The 21,539-nt window shown below is 44.4% G+C and overlaps 1 protein-coding gene across 4 annotated transcripts in view; it reads right to left on the bottom strand.

Moving 5' to 3' along the window:
* Positions 1-21,282, bottom strand: part of LOC147636106 (uncharacterized) — a 48,940-nt gene extending 27,658 nt beyond the window's left edge. Inside the window, exons 1-3 of one of the 4 annotated variants that reach the window (XM_086801532.1) lie at positions 21,134-21,282; positions 18,550-20,128; positions 18,272-18,385 (exon numbers count right to left, since the gene is read on the bottom strand). In XM_086801532.1, coding sequence (XP_086657658.1) covers positions 18,272-18,385; positions 18,550-19,809 — 1,374 coding nt within the window. In that variant the 5' untranslated portion in view covers positions 19,810-20,128; positions 21,134-21,282. Of the gene's footprint in view, positions 1-18,271; positions 18,386-18,549; positions 20,129-20,867; positions 21,047-21,069 lie in introns of those variants that run through there. The other 3 variants (XM_086801536.1, XM_086801533.1, XM_086801534.1) reach the window with 3 other exon arrangements.
* Positions 21,283-21,539: the final 257 nt, after the last annotated feature.

The following is a 21,539-nucleotide window of genomic DNA, read 5'->3' as shown; positions in this document are numbered from 1 at the left end:
TTTGCCCCCAAGCCTTGCAAACCATACGCTCTTTTGCATCATGACCTGTATTAGCTTGCACATCAGGAACTGCATGAACATTTGCTTTGGTGTGCTTGTCCTCGTGCTTTGGTTTACGATCTGGGCATTGCCGAAACATGTGGTCTTTGCTACCACAAGAAAAGCATTTTCCATCCTTGGCATATTGCTCTCTTTGCTCCGGGGTTAATCCAAATTTATTCTTCCTTGGGCTCTGTTCTTTAGATGTGTAATTTTCAGCTTTACCACCCTTGTAAGGCTCCCGGAAGTTCTTTTTAGATGGCTGTCCGCCCTTTTGCTGATTTGGAGCAGCCTTGTCCTTCGCCTTGGAACCTCCTTGATCCTGTTTGATCTTGAGCACCAATTGCTCTGTAGCAAGGGCAGAAGCTGTGAGTTGTTGCAACGTATGTTTTGGGTGCAATTCAATACCCGATCTATATGCTGGTTGCAATCCAGAACGAAACTTCCTCTTTCTTTCATCTTCTGTGATTAGCATGAAGGGAGTCACTTCCAGCAACACTTTCCAGAATTTGTTAACATACTGTTGCACACTCTCATTATCTTTTTGCTCCAACCTATCCCACTTTTGAGTGAGAGTTTGCTCTGCATTGGGTGGCAAGAACTGAGCATAAAATCTGTCTTTGAATTCCTTCCAAGTAGAGATGGGATCCTTGGTGATCTTTTCGGTGATCCACCACAATGGGCAGCAGTGCCTTTCAGAAACATGCTAGCATGGCGCACCTTCGACTTTTCTGTAAAGTCCTCATCGCTAAAAGCAATGTCGAACTGTGCCACAAACGCTAACACCTTAGAGGCATCATGTTCACCATGAAAGACATCAAATTTGACAGATTTATCACCTGCTTTGAATTCCTTGAGCTTCCTGGCGTGAGGCTCATGGTCTTCTCTTTTTCTTTTCCCCTTATCCAACGGGGTAGCCCTGTCTGCATGGGCTCCATGGGCCGTCATAGAAGCTCCATGGGGCACGGTGGCATGTGCTCCACGAACTCGAAGCTCAGATGCATGTGACTTACCTGCATATGGCATGGTCTCTCCATGAGACAACTCAGAAGGCAAAATTTTTCTGGAAGTAGACCTGTCACCATGAGATACATATCTTGCATGCATGTGACTTTCGTGCCCTCCATGAGCACTGGCATACATAAATCTATCAGGCTTAGTGCCTTGGGGAGAGGATGCATGTCGAGAGGTGACAGTCACCTCTTCCTTTTGCATAAAAGATTTCAGCCTCTGGGATGCAGGATCTCCATGCTTCAAACGAGGTGGATTTCTGAATTTTAGCTCTCCGTCATCCCCCTCTTTGATATCACCTTTGCGAAGGAGATAGGCAAGTGCCAACTCCCTTGGTTTCTTGCCCACTTCACGAGCCATTGATTCAAAGGTTACATCAACCATAGCATCAGCCTTCCTGGCTTCAATAGCACTTTGCAGATGAGGATCTTCATGCAAAAACTTTAATTCTTGCTCTTGAGCCTGCAAAAGTTTTCTCATATGTTCCATTTCAGCCCTCATAGCATCAGGCTCTTGTTCAAGCATAACTGTCTTTCCTGGAGACAGTTGACCTTTGGATTCACTATCAAGAACCCTTTCAAGGGGCTTGTGCCTACCACGCAGGGCATCAGACCCACGAGAAGCACTAGAGGGACCCCTCGAATTAGGTACTTCCAAAGGGTTGCCTTGGCTGTCCATTGTGTTCAAAGTTTGCTAAAAGCGGGATGTCCAATACACAGGTTCGTTTCCCCACTAGGAAGAGGGAAACAACCGTGCTCTGATACCAATGAAACCGACCGTCAAGTGGGAAAGACTCCGTTGGACACCCACACGCTTAATAGCACAACTTTAAAACCACAAATATGAAATGGACAACTTAAAACAACTTGAATTTAAATGAACAGAAATGGAAAGATGGACACCAGCACTGGGGCCGGAACGGGCCGACCCCCCCCCCCTCAATATATGATATATTTATTGGGAGTATTTAATGAATACAATGCTCCATGGGTTCTGAGAACCAGATAATGTCCATGTACATATGAAAACAGTACCAAACAAATAGGCTCAAATTTCGATGTAGAAAACTCGAAGCAGAACGACCACTAGCGTGGTCCAATCTCTGCGGTCCTGTGCTTTCACTGGACTCCGCAGAGAGCGCCTCACTGGTGTTCCGAGACCACGCACAAACAGGCGCTCTCGTACTAACGCCTGGCTCTCCCGATCTCAGCACCTTTGGACCGAGGTTCGCCAATACAGCTTGGACAACCCGGCACCGAACGGGTGTTGGCCGAGCGGGATGAATCCTTTATCAGATTTAAACATATAATACTTTACTCAAATCTGAAAATCACTTACTTGTAAATGGTTGATAGGAAACCAATACTCGTAGTATGATGAGGCTACCTAGGAGATGCAAAGTCCCCTTCATAAAGACTCAGTCGCCTTGTAGAAATTCATGTGCAGCCAGGAGTTTGTATGGACAGTAGAAAAGCATGAATAGTAGCCAGTCACCTGCAAGGGAGCATGGGAAGGTGCAACCGGTAGAAGATGGGCAGCCTGCAGGTACTGTCGCCTGGCTGCAGCCTGAAGAGGTGATACGCCTGGAGGAGCAGCCGGCTATAGCAGAGCCTTCAGGTGGTAGCAGCCGCCTTGGTGAAGGCAAAACAGCCTGCAGAAAACTGGCGCAGCCACCTGTATGGAGGAAGTGCCGCCACTGTGCAGGGAAGGAGAAGTAGCCGCCAGCAGTCAGGTGTAGTCGCCTGTATGAGCAGCAGCCTGTAGAGCAGATGCAACCAACCACCTGGGAGAGTATGCGCAACAGTACAGGAGGAGATGACAGCCGCCTGTAGTTGCAGCCAGCCGCCTGGGGAGAATAGCCGCCTGCAGCGCAGTTGCCTGGATGAGAGAGTGTGTGCAGTAGTAAAGGAGAGATGGCAACCAACGCTAGAAGGAAGCGATGTTGTTTTTCGCTTGATGGAGAGAACCATATTTAATAATAATCATGTGGAGATAACCTTGGTCATACCCACGTTTGCATGTGGGGGGCTAGTGGGGGTAGGTGACCATGCCCACCCCCACACTCACTTAAAAGTGAGGCTCCCCACCTTGGCCCCTAAGTGGGTGCCCAAAGGGGGTGCCCACTTTTAAATAAGTGTGAACCCCTAACCTTATAAAACAAAGGGGTTAGAATTAAATATTAAAAACTACATGTGCAACATACTTACCACCTGTTCACATGCACTGAAACTTGTCAGAATACAGGGCAGACTTCACGACTCACTGGCAGGCGTCCCCGCTCAGTAAGTAACACGTCAGGCAGGCAAACACACAAATACATGTCATGCGAAAACAGTTTCAAACATGCAAAATATGTGTGCATGTGCAAATAGTAACATGGACATATCTCCCGTTCATGGAACAAGTACAAAATATCTGTCGGCACAAAACTGGCACGACATAAAACATAAAAACCTGGTCTTCCTATGGAGTGACAGTCCCATAGGTAAGACACAGTTCCAGGCACGAGTTTCCCTATGGTGTGACAGTCCCATAGGTAAAACACGGCACGAATACTGGCTCTTCCATGGCGTGACAGTCCCATGGATCGAACACAGTCCAGGTCATACACGGGTGGCACTGGTCTGGCTCCCGTCCATACGACACCATCCTGCTAACACACGGGTGGCACCAGTCTGGCTCCCGTCCATGTCAGCAAAATACTGGCCTCTTCACATGAGACACCGGCCTGGCCTCAAGTGAACGAGACGCAAAAACTAGGAATGGACCAAATGGTCGGCCAATTGGTGACAGTGATTACTAAACAAAAATCAATAAACAGAAATCAAAAGCATCACCACGTGGGTGATGAGTCATGACTCAAAATCCAAGATCAAAATAAATAACATGTCCAAAGTTCAAACTAAATAACATGTCCAAATAAAATGATGCTGGCAGTTGCTAGCTGCTATCTGCATCCACATGCTCATTCTCATCTGCATCTTCTGCCTTTGCAGCCTCACTCTCAGGGTCACTGCCAATAGCCGAGTCCTCAAATGTCTCATCCTCTAGAGGTGCATGTGCACCACTAGTACTAGACTCTCGAGAAGATCGTGTAGTGCGAGCCAGAGCCATGATCTCCTCATAGAGCATAGAATAGATGTCTCTCTCCTCTTGAGGAATGTCGGGAATCTCCTTGCACTTCATGTTGGTGAGGCTCAATGGGATGACTCTTTTGCTCTAGCACTCAGAGATGCAATGACAAAAGACAAGCCTCTCCAATTGTGCTGTGGAGAGTCTGTTTCTCTTTTTCGTGTGAAAAAGAGCCCATGTACTCCAGTTCCTCTCACAAGGCCTTGAACTACAATCTTGGGAGAGAACTCTCAATGCAATCCGTACTCTCAACGCAATCCGTCTCGGCATTGTATAAAAAAGAATGTAAAGTAAAAAAGAGAGTAGCATTTGAATGTAGATTTTGAAAGAATAAGAGACAAAGATACAAGGTTCAAGAACCTTACCAAGTTGGGTGTACCAATACCGTATTTCTCTCACCAAGACACTGGCTCCAACTGTGTCTCCCTGAGCAATGCAGTAGCTCGCCCAAACATATGGCTACCGTTGCGGTAAATGAGCAGCTCATCCTCGAGCTTTCTCATAAGCTGTATATCACCTCCCAGTCCCACCAACAAGGTAATGTACTCGGTCCATCCTGACTCTAGCTCCTCATTGAGGTATTGCTCCTCATTCCTCCAAAGGGGATGCAAAATGTGAGCAACAGCATGGATTGGCCTATGAAACCAATCCCAACTCTGATTCCATATCTCCTTAATATCGTGACTCTACATGTGACATAAGGCAACAAGGGTAGAAAGTACGAGACCATGCCAGTCATGATAACTTGACCGACTTTAAGACGAACATGTAGCAGCCAACCCTGACATTTCCAGTACAAAACTTATCGTGGATTTTTCTAGACATCCATGCTAGCATCTCAGTGTGAGGAACATCCACCCCAACGGGGTATCCAAGGTGACAAGTGATATTCCCTCGATGCAGCACAGTCCCTTCCCACCCAAGATCTTGCAACCTCTGTTCTGTGCAACTCCGCAAGGCTGATTTGCCAACATTGATATGCAGCCCCAAGGCTTGTGCCAATAGAGATCATGCTTCCATAGCCCGTTTAACATTGGCCCTCTCAGTCCTAAGGAACATGAAAGAATCATGTGCCAATGGCCTCAATGCTCGAGACATTGCAATACCTAGAGTGATCTCTCCATTCATCATAACTCTTGCTTTCGCTCCTGTACTGATGGTATGAACAATGTTAAGACATACGAGATCCAAACCCCATAGCTTTCATAAGCTCCAACACAAAAGACCAACTAATGTGGTCATAGGCTTTCTCAAGATCCAACTGTATCATCGCCACCTCTTGCTTAGAGGCCTTAGCATAGTCTATCCCAATTTGCACATTCAAAATATTATGCAGTATGTTGCGGCCTGAAACAAACCCATACTGATGCAGATGAATCAACCTCGGAAGCACTCTTTGTATTCTATTTGCCAAGACCTTTGTAAAGATTTTATACATTGATCCCATTACAGAAATAGGTCGCCATTGCTTCCAAGAGTGGGGAGATGGGACCTTAAGCAACAAACGTAGAATCCCAACTTTCCATTCCTCAGGCATTTGCCCTGTCTGCCAAATTGCCTGGCAAATCTGAGTGATTGGCCCTTTTAAATCCTTTGCATACTTCTTAAAAAGCTCATTAGGCAACCCATCCCATGCAGGACTCTTGCCTTTAGGCAAATGTTGGAGCACCATTTCCACTTCCCCTTTGGTGGTATCTATCTCTAGATCTTCTGCAGACTCAATCGACAGTTCGTCCTTGACCAAATCAAACAATACACTTCTTGCCTCATCCCTATTCAAGGAAGAGTGCTCACATGCAGAGAACAAACCAGCAAAGTAGTGAACACAAGACTGAATCACCAAAGGGGGATCGGAGATCATTGTCCCATTATCAGCCAGCACTCTAACCACATTCTCCCTTGCATATTTTTGATGTAATTTAGCATAAAAGTCATGGCCTTGACAATTACTCTCCGGGAAGGCCTCTTGTCTAGCCAAAAGCTTGTATCGAACATATTCTTTGTCCTCAAGGGAGTTCAAATATTTCGCCAGCCAAATAGAAAGAGCTTCCATTTCAGGAGCTTGTATGCCACCCATTATACAAGATTGCACCCGCTCATATAGCCCCTGCACTTCCTGCAAATGATCGCACCGAGCTGATGCACAACTCTTCCCATATTGATGAGCCAGTGATTGTATATCTCCAGCACAAACAGCCCAAGCTTGTACCCCATGCAACTGAGTTCGGTGAGTAAAGTGTCCAATCAATTGCATCATATATTCATCAAACAAGTCATGGCCCAAAAAAGACTGATTGAAACGAAGTGGCAAGCTCCCCAACAAACTTTAATACGCATCCACTGAATGAAATTGTAGTTCCAACAGCAATGGAAAGTGATTTGACAAAGCGAACCTCCGTAGCACTTCCATGTGCATAATCTCTGGTAGGAAAAGATCATGTTGCAACACATAGATCCTATCCAACCTCGCACTTGTACCCATAAACTGCTGAGATTTATAAGTAAATCCCCTATCATCAGGCTGCAACTACTCCCACATATCCTGCTTCAATATCTGAGCAGCAAAAGCATCCCAATATGCCCTCTCTGGGGCATCCATCACTGAATGCGGTGTAGAGACATGGGTGAAGTGAGTACACACATTGAAATCACCCAAGCGAAATCCCGGCTTAGTCATGCATAACATTCGAAGCTCCTCCCATAAAATGCGTCTCTCTCTAGAGGTATTAGGAGCATAAACACCCAATAACCACAACGGATCTCCCTCAAACAAGATCTCAACTACCATGAATCTGTCCTGTGAATCTTGTAAAACCACCGATGTTTGCAACCTAGAATGGACCAAGAACATAACTCCTGAGAGACCACTGATGTTTGCAACCTAGAATGGACCAAGAACATAACTCCTGAGAGACCACTGCTGATGTTTGCAACCTAGAATGGACCAAGAACATAACTCCTGAGAGACCACAAGCTTGTTTACCACTATAGAACACATGATAGTCCTTGTATACATATGACTGGCCAACAAGGCGATGTAACTTGTGTTCCACTCCACAGAGTACATCCCACTGTCCTTCAAACAAACATCTCCACAAACAGTACATTTTCTTCTGTGAAGAGATCCATTTGACATTCCACTGTACAATCTTCATACAAGCAGTCAGTAAGCAACAACACATATAGAGAAGGCTTATGCCTTGCCCTTCCCCTTATCCGTGCTTTACACATGCATATCATCCATGAACTTTGCAAACAAATCATGCATTGACCCAAAGGCCAGGAGGGGCTATTTAACATCCCATAGAGACACTACATTACCTTGTGCATCAAACAAAAGAGGCATCTCCTTAGGGTTCACCTTGACCCCCCTATTTCCTTGTGAGCTTAAATCATAACGGGGTTGGCGATTAGTCTCCACATATCTAGTCCCGCCATAGCCCCCTACATTAAACCTCCTACCAGGCTGCATAGCCACCATCTGTTGCTGGGAGATATTCACCCACCCATACGATGGGCGGCGGGCATAGGTATACCCCTTCCACAGCTCACTCCGAGGGTGAGGATCCTGAGGCATCTGTGGAGGGCGCCTAGCACCTCTCTTCACCACCTCCACCCAAGGACTATCCACCTCACGCTGAGGCTCGGTCGTAACATTAGCAGGTTATCATCATAGGTTCAGTGTGCCACGAGAGTATTAAGTTGAGCCACGTTTCCAGGTGTCTCCAAGGGTACAACCGATGCATGAACACGAGCTTGCCCACCACTCTGCTTATTACCATTATGCTGCCCCTCAAGACCATCTTGCACATCCGGAGGCAATCGATCTCGATTCTTAGGACATTCAGACAAGAAATGTCCCATCTCTCCACATTGGAAACAATGTCCTACAAAAGCACCCCATTTCAATTTGTACAAGAAAGTGCACGTACTGCGAGATTTAACCCTGAGATACGCCAGTCTAGTGTTTGCAGTGTTCCACAACATGCAAACTCGATTAAGATTTTTTGAGACCACTCGGGGTCCCGCCAACACTTGCCCGATAGATCCCATGAGCTCAAGAAGTTTGTACCACAACATGGGTGGGAAATCCACTACATCCACCCAAATAGGGCATGCTTGCTGCAAAGCATGTTTATACTCTGCCATGGGTAGCCATGACCTTGAGTTGGCTGCAATTATGCATGCCCTTAAGCATTGGAGACATTTCCTACTTGGTGTTAAGTTTGAACTTCAGACGGATCATCAAAGTTTAAAATATCTATTCACTCAATCTTTCTTGAACAATAGGCAAAGGAGGTGGATGGACCTCCTATGCGAGTATGATTTTGAGATCAAGTACATTGAGAGTAAGGAGAATAAGGTGGCTAATGCTTTGCGTAGGCGACCCTTGATTAATGCTTTGACTATCGTTCGCTCGGACATAATGAAAAACATTAGAGACGCAACAGGGCCTTCTTTATACCTTTATGTGGTGAGAATATGTAGCATCAACTTTAGAGAATAGGGAGAGAGTAGAGAATGTAGAAGTAGAAGACGACATCGAATTGGGTCCCAATACCCGCTGAAGGCCCCCCCCCCTCCATGCAAGAGTATTTGCTTATATTATTCTTTGGAAAAATGTTGTACAATGCTGAGTACAAATGATATGAATGCCCAACGCAGGGACGGAGAGGCCCAAACGTCGAGCTATCCCAAGGCTCTGCTGAAGACCCACTGATGCAAGTCCGGATGACTGATGGACTGCACATATGCTGGCTGAGATGTAAGGGAATCCTCCTTGTTACCTAGAGATGCGTAGGATGCTGCAAACTGAAGTCGTTTTCTGCTGAATACCTGAATATCTGAGAGAGAGGGATGCGCGTACTTTTATATCTACAAAGCATGCAGTCAACTGGTTTCATACCCTGTCGGCCAGTCCCATATGGACAAATAATATTATTACTGCATTTTGTGCTGGCTGACCTGATGCTTCCCACCACGACTGAATCCCCTCCTCATGCTCTGCTGTCCGACTGCTACCCTAAGGCATTAGTGCTAGCCGACTGCACCAAGGGATACTGTCATGCTGGCCAACAGTCCTTGGTCAGGCTGTTGGACTGGCCGACAGCCAGTGGGCTTGAGATGAGCAGCCGACTAGCTGCCCAAGCCCACCAATGGCTTGGATGAGGCCCCTTTGTGGGTTGGCCATGCCATGGCCTAGCCCAAGGCAAACTAAATGATCCTAATGCAAAACCTAATGCTAAGGCTGACACTACATGCTTCCGAATGATGCTTTCTCCAAGTGGGTTAAGAGGACTGACATCTGACTGACCTCTAAAGCTTAGAGAATGACCTACATAGCTCGTGCTTAATTGTCCCTAGACTGAGGGCTCACAATGGAATCACGGCATACGACAAATAATCCTAGAAAAGGTTCTACTGCTGTACAAATGCTACACTAAAGATCATGTCAGTGTGTCACTGTGTACGCCAGTTCAAGGTGCACGTGACATTCTCCTAATTTCACCTCTAACTTAATTAAAACTCACCCACGAAAATGGCAACTACCTGCAAATGACCAAAACTAAAAAAATTCTTGCAGCACAAAATTTTGTCAAAACATGTTAAATGTCCTAACAAAGCATTCTACACACTTTGCACAACATGAATTTTCAAAAAATATTTATACAAATTATGAAGCGTCACATGACACGTATCATTACTGGATGCTTTCAGGCTAGCACTTAATAATGGCTGCTAGAGCTTTCTTACGTAACACAAGCAAGAAGTATGTCATGAGAAGAGTATTCTATGAAAGAAGGATTGCTAGGATAATTGTCGATGCTCCCAAAGAGGTTGCCGTGCAGATATCTCGAATGGAGAACATCGAGATTCGAGACACAAACTGCAATGAAGACCCAGCCCTATGTGGAGATCCTAAAGCATACACGTAGACAATGATTGGCTTACTCAAAGCCAACGAAGCCAAAGGCTGGAGTACCCACCACCAGCCATGAAAGCAGAAAGCTTTGGGATGTAAGTGTCAAATTCTTTTCGTTCTCACCTAGTGCTCATTACATAAGTATATCTACTAAATTTGAATTTTTTTGTGATCTTAAGGACTTCGTGGACATAGCAAAGATCACATTCAAAACCTCGACATTTGTCACTAGAGATGCACACATGGTTGTTTTCGACACTGATATCTATGATGCATGAATAAACATCCTTGAGAAACAACGTGCAACAATGTCTGGGCGACAGCTCAGTATTTTAGCTGCTTGCGAGGCCTAGAAGACAAAGATGTGAAGCTCATACAATCTCAGTTATTAAAGGGCAAGATTGTGAAGCAAGCTAATCAGAGATATATTGTTGACATCATAACACGCGCAAAGGAGATAAAGCAAACAAAAGTCTTTACGGAAAAGCTTGTGAAGGTCTTTAAGGAAGCTGATCCTTCCTCAAATTGAGATAATTGTATCACCTTCTACAAGTCACTATTTATCAGTTGCACACCTTGGCTGGAGTTGAAGCTACAACAAACTAAGGAGATACCTGATTTCCCTAGTGTCACTAGGAGATATGTTCATTGGATCATTGCTCAAAAGAATGGTGTTTCATCTTCAAATGTTCCCATGGACTGTAAAGAGTGTAGGCAATAGCCTAGAGGGGATCAAATTTCTTGGTGATAAAGAGGGATCCCCACTCTCTATTGGTGTTTGCATTTTGGATGCCACACATAGTTTCATTGAAGAAGGTAGATAGTCTTCTACTAACTTTGGAAAGGTTCTTAATGGTGTCTCCAACATATCATTTCAACCAGCTCAGTTTGTTATCATTGCCTTTGTTTGGTATCAACACGTTGCCGCATTGGAGAAGGCTTTAGCAGCAAAGACGGGTTGGCATGAGATGCTAATTATGGGCATTGACTGTTTGATTGCTACAGAGGTGAGGTCCTTAACCACAGTGAATCAGCTTTGCTTTGGTGTGGTGGTTTTCTTTAGCCAAGGAGAAGAACACACTAACCTAAAGTGCTTCTCTAGCACCATATCCCAGTGAGAAAATATCCACCACACGATCATCCTCCTTGATGCACAAACATTTGATGGGCAGGCCTAACTAAATAGACCTTTGCCATCATAATTGCATCGTGATCGTCACTCTCAAGGTAAATACAGTTCATTGGTATCATGAGGGATTCTCTGATGCGAGAAAAGTCAGTGTATTCCTCTCCTTGGCTATCACCACACCAATGAGAGGAATACAATGTATTCCTCATACAATCTGAGCCAAGGAGAGAAATACACTAACTTTTCTCACATCAAAGAATCCCTCATGATACCAATGAACTGTATTTACATTGGGAGTGAGGATCACGATGCAATTACGATGGCAAAGGCTTATTTAGTTAGGCGTGCCATCAAATGTTTGTGCATCAAGGAGGATGACCATCTGATGGATATTTTCTCGCTGGGATATGGTGCCAAGAAAGCACCGTGTGATGGATATTTTCTCCTTGGCTTAGATTGTATAAGGAATACATTGTATTTCTCTCCTTGGTGTGGTGATAGTCAAGGAGAGAAATACACTGACTTTTCTCGCATCAAAGAATCTCTCATAATACCAATGAATTGTATTTACATTGAGAGTGACGATCACGATGCAAGTACGATAGCAAAGGCCTATTTAGTTAGGCATGCCATCAAATGTTTGTGCATCAAGGAGAATGACTGTGTGATGGATATTTTCTCATTGGGATATAGTGCCAAGAAAACCACCACACCAAAGCAAAGCTCATTCGCTGTAATCAAGGACCTCACCTCTGTAGCAATCAAAGAGTCAATGCCCATAATTAGCATCTCATGCCAACCCGCCTTTGCTGCTAAAGTCTTCTCCAATGCGACAACGTATTGATACCCAACAAAGGCAACAATAACAAACTGAGCTGATTGAAATGATATGTTGGAGATACCATCAAGAACCTTTCCAAAGTTAGTAGAAGACCATCTACCTTCTGTAATGAAACTATGTGTGGCATCTAAAATGCAAACACATGAGAATCCCTCATCATCACCAAGAAATTCGATCCTCTCTAGGATATTGCCTACACTCTTTACAGTCCATGGAGGAGCAGCATTTGAAGATGAAGCTCTATTCTTTTGAGCAATGATCCAATGAACGTATCCTCTAGTGACACTAGGGAAATCAGGTGTCTCCTTAGTCTGTTGTAACTTCAACTCCAGTCGAGATGTGCAACTGATAAATAGTGACTTGTAGATCTTTTCTATGATGTTGTAGAAGGTGATACAATCATCCCGTGTACTTACATTTGAGGAGGGATCAGCTTCCTTACAGACCTTCACAAGCTCATCAATAAAGGCCTTTATTTCCTTTATCTCCCTTGCGCGTGCAGTGATGTCAACAATGTCACTCTAATTAGCTTGCTTCACAAGAGCAATCTTGCCCTCTAATAACTCAGATTATATGAGCTTCATATCTTTGTCTTGGAGTCCCTTGAGTACTTTGAAAGAAAGCACACAAAATGAAATGATTCATGATTCATATTACAAAAATAGTGTCCTGCTAACTTTGTACACAAAACACAATACAACTGTTGAGACTCACGGCTGAAGCATAGTGCCATAGTCTACTGTCTCTAGAATACAGATACTAGAAAATAAACCATGTCTACATAAATATAGAGCAATCTTGCCCTCTAATAACTCAGATTATATGAGCTTCATATCTTTGTCTTGGAGTCCCTTGAGTACTTTGAAAGAAAGCACACAAAATGAAATGATTCATGATTCATATTACAAAAATAGTGTCCTGCTAACTTTGTACACAAAACACAATACAACTGTTGAGACTCACGGCTGAAGCATAGTGCCATAGTCTACTGTCTCTAGAATACAGATACTAGAAAATAAACCATGTCTACATAAATATAGCTTGGGTAGAGGGCCCTAAAGGCTGAGCTGCACATATGACATCCAAGGTTGACGCCTACAGCGTTGCGCTAATCAATCAGAATCCATACTGAAGGAAACACTGGCCTCATTGTCATGAGCATCAATCTCTATGACCTCAACCTACTCATTCTCCTTCTCTTGTTGCTGCTCCCACTCCACAAAAGGATCAGCTTATGCAATCACCCCCTTGCCCAACATACACAAGTTGGCACTTACAAAAACCAAATCACGGGCTTTTTCTACACCAAGGCAGTTTCTCTTCTTTGATGCAATGTGACTATAGGAGCTCCAGAGTTGCTCCAAACAAGAGGAGCTCACAGCCTGGCTGAGAATGCAAATAGCCAATTGTTGTAACTCTAGTCCATCTGATCCGAAATCCTCCCACCACAAAGCTGCCCCAACCCGAGTCCGATCCTCATGTGCATCGAGGCAACCATACATGCCACGAAAAGATCTATAATCTGCAAGTGAGTCTCTTATTTTGCGCCTTGCACTAGACTCTGGCACCAATCTCTCTAAGATAATCCACCAAGCACTATTCACCTCTCGATCATTTTCTTGACCCTTGCCTTGGAACTCGGGGTCCAAAAATATATGTTGCTGCATGCAAAGGAGAATGATATGCATTCCATCTTTTGACACAAAGATCCTAAACCATCTCATACTTGCTCTTGAGAGTGTCCTCCTCATCCTCATCATCATGATCAAATTGCTCTTGCTCTTTAATGAGCTCTTTCAATTTCTCAATCATCCTGTCCATGGCCTCATACGCTTTCCCAATGCATAACTTCATGCCATCCACAAGCCTCAACAAATGCATTATGGGCTGCACCATTGCATCAATGCGATGCACATGCTCCCAAAACTCAAGATCTTCAGCATCATCTTTGCATTTCCACCCTCCAATAGTAGAGGCTAACGAAGATGTAGTGAACTCATCACTAATGAAAACCTCCCTCAATGCGGCACTACATGTACTCAGCCAGCCCCAACATCAGAAAGTTATACGCAAACCGTGTATCCGAGTACTTCAAGAGCTGCTTGCTTGATTTCTTATGAAACTCATGTAGTAAGAATTGATGATTCAACACAAAAGTGACCATGTGACCTGCCCTCTCAATGATGGGCGCAATCCAAGGCAACTTCCCTATATCCTTCAACAAATTATTGAGGCAATGTGCCATGCAAAATGACACTGTCACATGTGGATACATCCCTTCAACAATGGCACCTGCTGCCCTGTTGGCAGCCTCGCCATCCACAACAAATCCCATAACAAGGTCACTACCAACAAACTCTATTGCCTATGTCCACTCTGATGCAAGCACATCAGCACTCTTCCCAATCCCTAATGCATCATGCGATGAAATGAAATACATCTCTCCTCGAGAATAGGCCACTACCCCATGGATAGACCTCTTTCATGTATCCCTCCATCCATCAGTGATGAGAGACACTCCATCCTTTTTCCACATATGCTTTGTGTTCTTTGCAGCTTGCTCTACAACACGCCTCTCTTTCTCAAGAAGAGTGGTACGCAAGGTCTCTGAGGACGGGGGAGTGTAAGATGGACCATACTCGCCAATCTTCCTCACCATAACCTTGAAGTACTCAAATCTGGCAGCATTGAAGTCAATATGATCATGAAAAAAGAAGCAAGCCACTGTCGTATCAACATCCTCCTTTCTCTTGGGATCCCATTTCTGATCAAGGGTGCTCTGTCGACATGCAGGAACTGTGGATGGCATGGTAAAGGACGCATGTGGTGTGGACGATGTATGGCTAGCTGCTGCTGATGCAGAAGCTCTAGAGGCTCTACTACATGCCTCTGATACAGGTGGCCTAACAAATGCTGCGGGGTCAACTGCCACAGGACGTGCCGCCCTCCTTGCTGTGTAAAGAGAGACGCTTGTGCTGCAGCCCGCTCTAAGAGCTTCGTCCTCTTCTCTTGGCTTACATTTGGGCAAAACTGCACCTCATGCCCAGACTCGTGGAGAAGGTGAGCTCTCACCTTGTTTGCCCCACTTGTTCGTGTGTATGGGCATATATTGCAACGCCATTGGCATGAACCTCCCCCGCTTCCTGGTCTCTAGGCATTCACCTCTTCCCACCAAGACCAATTTGAACCCTTGCCCCCAACACGAGCTGCTGGTGCTCACAAGGAAGAGGCCATTGTGATTGAACTTTGAGCTTTGAAGGCTGGCCATTGATGGCACTGGGGCCTGGGGCCTAGAGGCTGGGCACCTTAGATGGAGACTGGACTCTGGAGTAGTGGGTTGTGGCAAGAACTTGTGCTGCAGCTTGCTGTGCAGTCACTGCACACTGCAGAGCAAAGATGGAGGAGCAAAGATGGAGGAGAGGCTGAGAGCAAGTGTGCACAGGTGATAGCAGAGACGGAGGAACCTGGAAAGCGCACAACACAGACCCGAACAGAGGAGAGCAGAGATGGAAGAGCAAAGAAGAAGGAGAGCAAGTGCACAGGTGACACGTCACAGCAGAGATAGAGGAGTCTGTACTTTGGAGAGCACTCGATCGCACACATCAGATACGGAGGAGAGCAGAGATCGCTCGATGCTCACACGACTTGGTCTTCTTTTTTACAAAAAAAAACATAAAATGAGGTGATCCCGACGCCCGTTCATTTTTTTCCCTTCCTGTCCCCAACCAGCCGTCCCACATGTTTAAGGCGTCCCTTGATGCGGCCGTCTCCTGGTGAGGGACGGGACATGGGACGTCCCCCCTGCAGAGGGACGCGTCCCCGTGTGAAAGGAAGGCCGGAACAGCGTTCCTCCGTCCCCAAGGCCTGGGATGGGCGTCCCCTGTGACTATGCCCTCATGGCATACTTCTTACTAATTTTTGGTTTTAGTCATTTAGCAAGTAGTTGCCACTTTCGTGGGTGAGTGTTGATTAGGTATCTCTACATAGGACTAGGTCTTCATTGCAGTTTGTATCTTGATGTTCTCCATCCGAGATATCTGCACAGCAAACTCTTTGGAAGCACCGACAATTATTCTCGCAATCCTTCTTTTATAGAATACTTCCCTCATGCATAGTTACATGGGACGCGAAATGGGGATGGAAAAGATTGAGAATGGCCATTCCCTGTGACTATAGAGTGACATGGGACGGGAATGGGAACGGGAAGATGCTGCCATGCCCAACATTCCCGAGTCTAAAAATGCCCATTCCCTGTGACTATGCCCTCATGGCATACTTCTTGCTAATTTTTTTATTTTGGTCATTTTGCAAGTAGTTGGCATTTTCCGAGATATCTGAACAGCAAACTCTTTGGAAGCATCGACAATTATTCTCGCAATCCTTCTTTCATAGAATACTTCCCTCATGGCATACTTCTTGCTAATTTTTTGATTTTGGTCATTTTGCAAGTAGTTGGCATTTTCGTGGGTGAGTGTTGCTTAGGTTAGAGGTGGAATTATGAGAAGTTTTGTATGAGGGAGTTTTTTATTTTGAACGTAGAACAACTTTGCTCGTGTGAAAATTTTGTGATTCGCATTATTTTACGTCAGTTTGGTGACTCCAAAGTGATTTTTGAGTGGTTTTGTGCTAAAAATGTGTCTAGGTTTTCGTGTCAAGACATTGCAGCTCCTAAACGGAGGTCAAGGACAAAGATTTAGCCTCAGACGAATATATACAAAGTCGAAGAGGAGAATGAGACGTTCGAGATGAGCTATCGAGCATCCTCATCGGAACATCGAGGCGCGAGTGGCGCACTATGAGAAAGGACCATTTTTTCTCCTTTTTTTTTACGTAATCTCATAGAAATGACGATCATGTGTGAAGAAGACTTCGCGAACACGCTTTTCAAAAAAAGGAGAACATCGCCAAAAATATGGCACGCGGTTCAAGAAAGCTCAAGAAAGGGCTACTTTTGACTTTCCATGTAAGGAAGATGAACTCAAAGAAAGAAGATTGCGAATGAGAGTGAGAGTACGTGTGTGAGTATGTGTGAGCTGTTCATGAGCGAGAGTGCGAGTGAGATAGCTCGGGGGTAGACAAGTGGTTTGAGCTCTTTCTTCCAAGAATGCTTCATATCAAATTATTGTAAGAACTTTTTTGATTATATACAAAGTTGTTCTCTTTCTACCTCGAAAATTTGTGCAAATTCTATTCTCTTTGAATTGTATTGTGATTTTTGAACTGAAGCCTCGCATCAAAGGTTGAACTTGTCCATGTTTTCTTAGCTCAAAGAATCAACTTGGCTTGAACTTGTCCATGTTTTCTTAGCTCAGCGAATCAACTTGGCTTCTCTAATGGCTCAGAGATTACCCTTCAATCCATGGCTCTGATACCATGTTGGAAATTGGGTGGGTGGCCAAGTCTCGAGAGGTCATCCATTCCAATCGTGTTCATGCCAATACACACTTAAGTGGAGGTTTCCACAAATTGGTCTAGCCATCCAAACCCCAAAACCTTATGGTGATGGAGGACCTCCAGTCAATCCATTTTGTGAAAATCTCCTAGTGCTACGCTTTGGCACCACTTTTCTCAACAAACATTGGCGGGTATAGTCATACTTCCAAGGTCCAAAAAAAAACTCATTAAGCAATAATAACTCCATAGAGAATTGGTGCTATGGATTGTATTGTAGGAGTATCTCAAAAGTGTGCAATCAGAGACTCTCCCACAATACACACCATAACAACTATAGGAATAAACAACATGGTTTAGAGTACAGCCCTAGATCTACCAGCAATAAGTAAAAAAAACTACATAGAAGTATAACCCATTCTGAATCATATTTCAATATGCCTTGCCATGATAATGACATGAGAGTTCTAGGCTCTAGCGTCTTGCTGATATGACCGGTATGGGAAACAAAGTCTAAGCTTCTAGAGATGTGCCAAACAGACTGGCATACATTTAGACGAACTAAGTTTAAAACACTATCAAAAGACCAAAAAAGTTTTTTATTTTTCATTTTATTGAAAGGGGAAAACAGAGGTAAAGGGTTGTGCACGCGTGCGCGTGAGAGAGAGAGAGAGAGAAGAGGAGAGCGATCTTTTTTCTCGTTTATCTCAACCTTACAAAGTGGTAGTTTGGCTTATGCAGATATTACTAACAATAAAGAAAACCCTTCCTGATTGATATTAATCTGCAAGAACCAATTAGATACCTTCAGCTGGCTCTGCCTGATCTCCTCTAGTCTCTGTCTCTGCCTAACTTCCATCTCTATCCTTCGTTCAGCTTCTACCTTCCGCCTCTTACGTTCACGTTGAGCATCCTGAGCCTATTACAAACAAACCACAGCACACTTGTGTTGTTTAATAATGTGAGAGTCCAAAAAACTCACTCCTTCCCAGGTGACTCAAACTAAGAAAAGCTCAAAACTTGACAAAATTAGCATGCATCAAATTTACAGAAGGAAGAGCATAAATGACCAGAATATTTAACCTGCTTTTGCAGCTCCAGCTGTCGCCTTGCCCATTCCTCCGCATCTGCATGTCGGAACTCTTCGGTTTCTTTCAGTCTTTCTCTGTCAGTCACTATGTTCTCTACACTAACTGGATTTGCATCAGCTTCCACAGATTGTAAAGGCTCCATGTGAGCGTCAACAAACCTCCTAGATTCTTCCACATCATTATGAGCTTTTATTTGTGATGAACTGTCAGTTAAAGAATCACCATTAACTCCTAGCTCTACAGTGTCAACTTCTTCATCAAAAGATTCTGCATCATGGCCTAAGCTACTTGACATGTTCTCTGCTGGACAAGCTTCCTCGATTGTATCATCCGACCCTGCATCAGAAACATCCGGATTTGAATCTTGCTGGTCAAAAGCAGCATCTGATTCTTCCCTCTCTTTTACATGCCTTAAACCCACTCCAGCAGCTGAGACTCCAGGGCCAGTCCGTTGATCAGTTGCATTACCCCGGTTTCCAATATCATGCGGTTGAGCATCAACTCTGTGCTTCACATATGGACTTTGCTTTGCATCGATGTTGGCATGATTCGAAATGCTTGTGCTCTCTTCACTTTCTGCTCTATACCTTGGATTATTAAATGTGTTTCCCATGCGCCTACGAAGGGCGGCTTCCTCCCACTCTCGCCGAACCTTCCCATCAAAGTCCACAATTATTTCACAGTCTGAGGAATCTCTTGAACCGCTTCTTTTATTACTCGAGTCAAATAGGCCATCTGCAGCAGGCCTGGGCTTCTTCTTTGCCTTTGAAAACCTCTTGTTTGAGGATGAAGGCATTCTGGTTGGATGACGCTCCATAACAATACAATCCTCTTCATCAGAGCTATCAGAAAGCTCAGAAGTAGCGAAACTGGAGTCACCAGTACTGTGCCCACCGCTTGAGCTGAGATCGCAACTTTGAAATCTCCTTGAACCAGTGCCACTGTCATGATTTTCCACCTCACTGTCCCCATCATCATCCTCAATGACTATAATATCCACAAATTTGCCCTTCTTAGAACTGCCTTGCATAGCAGCTCTTCTTTCTTCTAAATATCCCATTGTCTCTGCCTTTCCTCCTTGTCTGGAGCCACATAATTCTTTTTGAAATCTGACATCATTCAGATTTGCACCTCCACATTGCAGGCCTGACAACACTGATTCCCGTCGTGATGAAGCTCCTGCTTCTTGTGGGATTGCATCTGCTAAGATTGACTCATCATTTTTCCCAACATGCTGCATCCTATCAACCATCAAATCCTGGGCAGGAACCTGCACCTGTCCTGACTCTGTTTGCAACCACAAATGCTTTTGTCTTGAACAATGTTTTCTGATTCACCAGGATATAGTCCCAGATCCCAACTCCTGTGTTCATCAACAGCAACGACCTTTTGATGCTGTAAGCCCCTTGAACTTTTGTTGATGGCACAACGAGCTTCACCTCTTAATGTTGCATGCACTGCTCCCCCACACAAAGGTCTGGTTATGTTGAAAATGGAAGAGCTTTCCTTTGCTTTGCAAATAGTGTCAGTAGAAGTCTTCTATAAATCTGCTACTTATTCTCCAGTAGACCCTGCAGGGACTTCCCAAAATTTTAGAAAAAAAAAGGTATAAAATAGCCACAGAAACTCAAAATGTCATGCACCACATCATGAAATCTTTTGTAATAGATGTCCGGTGTTTCTATGAACACCCCTTATCAACTGAAATTCTGAACAAACAAAGGCTGGGTTCAGAAGACAGCAACTTTTCAAGGCCGTTGGGAATGCCTGAGGGGATCACCCACAGCCATGACTTGCTGTACGTCAGATTATGTCAGAAAAAGGGAGAGAACGCCTGCGGGCGGGTTCATCTGGTTCATCTGAACCAGAGTGACCGTCTCAAAGGATATTCTAGAGCCTCTGCGTGCGTGCGTGCGTGCGTGAGAGAGAGAGAGAGAGAGAGAGAGAGAGAGGAATTGTTATTGGGGGGGGGAGGGGGGGTGCACGCTACCAAAAGTGTGAATACGTCAAAACAGGAGATCTTCAGACAAACAGCATGTAATAATGCCTGAACATCGTCAGTCAGAAATCATGTCTCAAAATCGTTAGTCAAAAACAGAAAACATGTCAAAAAGCAGTAGGAAATCATGATTTGCAAAGAAAGCTTGAGGTCATCTTGACGATTAGAGTTAGAAACATCAAGAAATTAGGGTTTTCCAGTAATCAGTAACATACTTAGGATGGGGGAAATGAGAAAACAGAAATTAGAGTTTTGAAAATAACAAAGGATGAGGACATGAGATTAGGGTTTGCAGATGGCCACTGGCATACTTAGGATAGGACAATGGATTGCGCAGATGATCACCGACATACTTAGAATGGGATACATGAAATTAGGGTTTGCGAATGATCATAAACTTGACCGCAAACAGTTAGTGTTTTGCATAACAGCATGGCATTAGGGTTTTGCAACTCACTATTGACTCTACAAAAACTACACCATACGACAACATTCAAAGCATAATGTGATTACCGTTTTGCAGATAGATGCGAAATTAGGGTTTTGCAGAAAACAACATCAGTCGATGGAGGCTCACCAGCTTCGATGGTGAAGAAAAGCAGGTATAATCGTATGGATATGGCATCGTTGCTGTCGCGAGGCTCCACTGCGGTGCAAAACGCTTTTTTTTTTTTAAAGCAGAGAGCGATAGATGTGTGCAATTAACGTAACAATACAGCATTTGAATCGCGGAAAAAATCAAATCGTTACTAAAATGACAATATATTTCTTTTCTTTTTCCACACCCCCCCCAAAAAAAAAACATTTATGCCCTAAAAAGAAACGGTAAGAAAAACAAGCGCGAATGGTGAAGAAAAAAGGTGGGGAAGTTGACACATTTGTATGTAGCTCAATAATGCAGGAGCAGGAGCAGGAGCAGGAGCAGGAGCAGGAGCAGGAGGTGACATGTCATTGGGGTTAAAGAAAGCCACTTGAACACCACA

This window comes from Cibotium barometz, chromosome 8 (genome assembly GCF_041138505.1).
Source record: "Cibotium barometz isolate CiBa-2024 chromosome 8, ASM4113850v1, whole genome shotgun sequence".
Lineage (NCBI taxonomy): Eukaryota > Viridiplantae > Streptophyta > Polypodiopsida > Cyatheales > Cibotiaceae > Cibotium > Cibotium barometz.
This window is presented reverse-complemented; position numbering and strand designations above follow the sequence as displayed.